Here is a 4,610-nt window from a genome sequence, read left to right as displayed (position 1 = left end):
TCACTTCCAGCCGTTCATCTCTTTGAGCTTGCTGATGCTGGTCCCTTTGACCGGGGTGGAGGGCGGGGGGGTGTACAGCGGCAGGGTGGGGCTGCTGCAGCTTCTCGACCATGGCTTCTCGGTGGGGATCGTCCACACGGGCCGAGACGACTTCTTCTTGGGCTTGTCTGTCTTCTCTCGAGAGGAGGCAGGAGAAATACCCTGCAGGGAAGGAACGAGCAGGCAGGATTAGAGGAGTCCGAGCTCACTGAAGCTGTGCTCCTTTAAATGTGAGTACGCAGTCTTGGATTTAAAAGTACTGATGAATAAAGGTTTTAAGAAGCATTACTTCTCCACACAGGACACTTCAGGTCAGAGATTTCCAGCCTTTTTCTTAAGGCACCGAAATTTTACCATTGTAAACTTAGATAACCCCTCAACACACCCTGTGCAACTAAAATTAAAAAAAAAAAAAAAAAATGAAGGAACCTCATGACACACTATTTGTGAAATGCAGTTTCCTTTCTATATTCCTAACGAAGAGTTATTTTTCTCTGAGGAGAAAGTTTTCGGGGGTTTGGTGGTCAGGTGCTGGTTCACATTCACTTTTCAAACTTTCATTCATCAGTTTGTCACCACAAAAGATGCATTTGCCTCTAATTAAGTCCATTACTTCAGTGAAGCCATATTCTATGTATATAACTCTGTTAGGACACACTTTTGTTTTAACTTTTCATTTTCCTCTTAAGCCTGATATTGCACCGTTTTCAGGTTTCGGAGATTCTTTAATATTAATGAAAATAACAAAAATAAGACAGAGTGTAAATTACGTTCTGCCAAAATATCAAGAGGACAAAGATTCAGTTCACCTTTATACATGTCCCACATAATCTTAGCAGTCCAGTCAATCAGTTGCAGCTCCTTTAGCTCCTTTAAGCTAGCCACCTAGCTTACCTGATGAACACTCATGTTAGCTACTGCTACTGGTGTCAGTGTTGTTAGCTAATCACATGAGCGAAGTGGCTCAGTGCTGGAGCTGTATGGTTTCTGTGATGACAACTGAAATAAAGACTCAGTCAATGACGTACGCAGCAGCAGAGGGTAAAGCAGCTGAGTTTGGCCGCGCTCCGTCCCGTCCCCGCGTAGCGGCTTTTCTTCGGCAGCAGCAAGACGAAGGACACAGCCAGAGACAGATGGTAGAAGCTGTGGACGTAGGCGTAGTCCCACTCCTGCAGGAAGAGGAGATCAGCCACACACCGTCCTGACCCCAGTCTCTTTGAGATGAACTGGAAACCTGAAATTCACTGCAGCTCATTCACCTCGAAGTAGAACCTCAGCATCAGGGCGAGGGCGCCGAAGCAGCAGCCTGGACCGACCTGCTGCGTGTACACGGACTTCTCGGGGTAGACCGCCCTCAGCTCCTTCATCTTCTGCAACTGGAAGAGCGGTGAACTGAACTCAGTCAGCGGTCCAGATTGGACCAAAGAGCAGAGGGCAGGCGCAGGCACGGACTGCTCACCCATTTGACGGTGATGATGAAGACGGCGGATCCGATCGGTCCAGAGTAGACTCCGTAGCCCCAGCGGTCCTGGTAGATCCTCACAGCGATGGTCAACACTCCGAACATCGTGACACTGGAGCGCTGTGGCTCATCGAAATCCCCCAGAGCTGAAAGAGGAATGACACGGGTCAGAGCAGGTTTTCATTCTGGCGAAAACAAACGGAACTCACTATAAAATCAGGAAAGACTGGATACAATCACAGCTCCGTATTCATTCATTCATCAATCATCAATCATCAGTTACAACTGAATCAGTAAATATACTCTTCCAACAAGAAACTTTGGACATTCTGTCAAATCTTTCTGGACTTTAAGAATCAAGCAAAGTGACCTGGTTTCCTTAGAGAAGTTCCTCCAAACCGTTCAAATAAAACAAACATCACAGCTTTACAACTGATCCTGAGTTGTAATTCAAACGGTTTTTAATAAAGTTTTAGCTGTTCAAAGTTTCATTACTATATTTACTGAATTTAACTTGTAGTCATTTAGTTCAGCAAACTGTTTCATCCAAAAAAAAATACTTTTAGCTCTTCTGTTTTCTCTTTCATAAGCCGTTTTAGGTATCTTTTATTCAAGCACTAGCTATTTTAGGAGTTTGTCTGTCACATCTTTTAAATTAACCATCAGTAGTTGTGGAATTTGTTTTTTTTTATGCATAAGTGCAGTGATCTCAGGTTTACTCTGACACCTGTGGATTTATGACTTCTCTACATGTGAATTGTTTTAATATTTTCCTTTGTGTAATATTATTTAAGTTTGTTATGGCTATTGAGAGCATTTTGAAACCCAGATCGACACTTTTCTTTTCAAGAAGCTGGAACAACAAAATCATTGTTAATATTTGTAAAAAAAAAAAAAAAAAAAAAAAAGAAAACTTTATCCAAACTTGTTAACTGAGGGTGGTAAACATGTTTTGTGTGTTTGTGCATGGGTGTGATCAAGTGATGGAATAAGGGGAATGTGAGTGTGTGAGAGCAGAACTAAATACAGGCACAACATTTGTTGAAACAACTGCTGCAGACACAGCTGGTTGTTTCTGAGGCCGAGCTCGGCCAGCGAGTCGCCGTCTGCTGAGCTAACTGGGAGAAACGAACCTCCATTCCAAGAGTCCAATATTTGACTGAATACATTATTATTCACAGAGGGAAAGACCTGACAACACTGGTCCACATGGAAAACAACTTTAATGAGATGTAAAAATATCAAACGACAACAGAGCATGAAATAATTTAACTGTATTATGTACAAGACTTAAAGGGCAACTCCGGTTTTTTGACACCTGGACCTTATTTATAGGTGTGTGCATACTCATATACTCACTCAGACAAACATGGTGCAGCTCGGAGTCCTTCAGAAGTTATTTAGATCCAACCGATTTAGCCGCACTTAGCGGGGGCCATGGCAGGGGAGCTGTAGCGCGGGACACAATCTCTGCAAATTTGCTCATTTCAGCTATATTTTTTCATCCACCGTCATCAGTTCATCTACCGTCTTCAGGTGGGTCAGCTGACCCGCGCTAATTTCCATTGCCGTGGCCCCTGCTAAGTGTGACTAAATCGGTTGGATCTAAATCTAAAGGCCTAAGATAATTGTCTAAAGATCTAAAGACCTCCATTGCTGTTGAAGACTGACCTATTTACTTCAATATTCTCCATGCTTCTTGAATGATGTAGTGGATGTTGTAGAAAGTCTAGTGGTGACTCAGGATGATTTTCAGGACATTGTATGGTAGAGCGGCACAGTGGAGCAGTGGTTAGCACTCTTGCCTTGAGGTGAGAAGAACTTGGGTGAGTAGGACCTTCCAGAGTGAAGTTAACTGGTGACCTTAAAATGCCCCGAAGTGCGAATAAGACTGCTGTTTTTGATTTGTTTGTATTTTTCCTGTGATGAAGTGGAGACCTGTCCTGACCTGTCTGGCTGTCCTCATAATTAGTTAGAATTGGCTCCAGTGGGCCGTTACCCTGAACTAGGTAGAGTGGAATGGATGGATGGATGGATGGATGGACGGATGGACGGATGGATGGAGTGATGGATGGATGGATGGATGGAGTGATGGATGGATGGATGCATGGATGGATATAGTCTACTTCAAAAAACAGAACCACAGCACACTGTACAGTTTAGTTTCAGGACTGACCAGTGAGGGTGACCCACATTGAGAGCGCCGTCCCATAAACGCTGAAGTACTCCAGAATGTCGTATCTCATGAAGCACAGGATGGACAGACCTGGACCGTCACAAGCATGATAGATCTGCAGGAAGACAGCAGCTCAACCTGTGCCCACCACATATGGCTACCAGTTCACCAATAGGTCCAAATTTAATGCACATGTGTCCATAACAGGTGGCGTACCACAGCTATAGCAATATGTTGTCATGCAGGGTTAAAATCAATTGTTGATAAGAATGTTTCACAGAGGAGGAATTTTGAGAAATTAATTAATAAGAACATTGTTCTTGCAAATTCTTAAAAAAGGGAACCGTTCTGTGACAATTTACTTATTTACAATCTTCTTTATGCCACAGAGATGATGGTAAACTATAATCTGCACATTCAGGTTGCTTTTAACGATGGAGGCTCACATGTGATGTAGAAGGTTCCTTAAATATAAACGCTTTCAGGATGTTCTGCAGCCAAACTCACAGCTGATTTACAAACACTCGACAGCATGCAGAGACGAAGAGCAGCACAGCGCTGACGGATGCTCACCGCGGTGAAGAACATGGTGAAGAAGTAGACCATGGCCTCCAGGTGGAAGCCCCTCTTGGCTGCCACGCTGGCTGCAGGCAGGAACACCAGGCTGCTCACGGTGGGAAGCAACATCTTGGCTATGAAGGCACCCATGACGGAGGGACAGACGCGCTTTCGGGACGCCAGAAGATTCCGTCCTGCTGTCAGAAAGTCCAGTCGAACTTGTGAGCCAGTCGAACAGTGAGTGGACGATCAGTCTGCACACACTCCCGCACAGCATCAACACCCCAGCTGTCTATCAGGACCTTTAAATTTTAAATAGACCAAGAAGGCCTGGACGTGCACCGTCATCACTGGACAGCTGTTTGCATGCCGGAG

The 4,610-nt window shown here is 44.4% G+C and overlaps 1 protein-coding gene across 1 annotated transcript; it reads right to left on the bottom strand.

The window, feature by feature from the left end:
* On the bottom strand, window positions 1-4,385 carry LOC115398670 (protein myomaker-like). Its single transcript, XM_030105567.1, has 6 exons — window positions 4,251-4,385; window positions 3,678-3,792; window positions 1,499-1,647; window positions 1,299-1,415; window positions 1,068-1,208; window positions 1-201 (listed from the first exon to the last, which is right to left on the bottom strand). The coding sequence occupies exons 1-6, from the start codon at window positions 4,383-4,385 to the stop codon at window positions 1-3; spliced, it is 858 nt and encodes a 285-aa protein (XP_029961427.1).
* Window positions 4,386-4,610: the final 225 nt, after the last annotated feature.

This window comes from Salarias fasciatus, chromosome 12, assembly GCF_902148845.1.
Source record: "Salarias fasciatus chromosome 12, fSalaFa1.1, whole genome shotgun sequence".
NCBI lineage: Eukaryota > Metazoa > Chordata > Actinopteri > Blenniiformes > Blenniidae > Salarias > Salarias fasciatus.
This window is presented reverse-complemented; position numbering and strand designations above follow the sequence as displayed.

Bases quoted from the DNA above. Each gene is read 5' to 3' on its own strand.
- LOC115398670 (XM_030105567.1), bottom strand. From the start codon at position 4,385: ATGGGTGCCTTCATAGCCAAGATGTTGCTTCCCACCGTGAGCAGCCTG. The intron at 3,793-4,250 runs GTGAGCATCCGT...GTCTTCCTGCAG, and splicing joins TCACCATGTTCTTCACCGCG to ATCTATCATGCTTGTGACGG. The intron at 1,209-1,298 runs GTGAATGAGCTG...CTCTTCCTGCAG, and splicing joins TGCTGAGGTTCTACTTCGAG to GAGTGGGACTACGCCTACGT.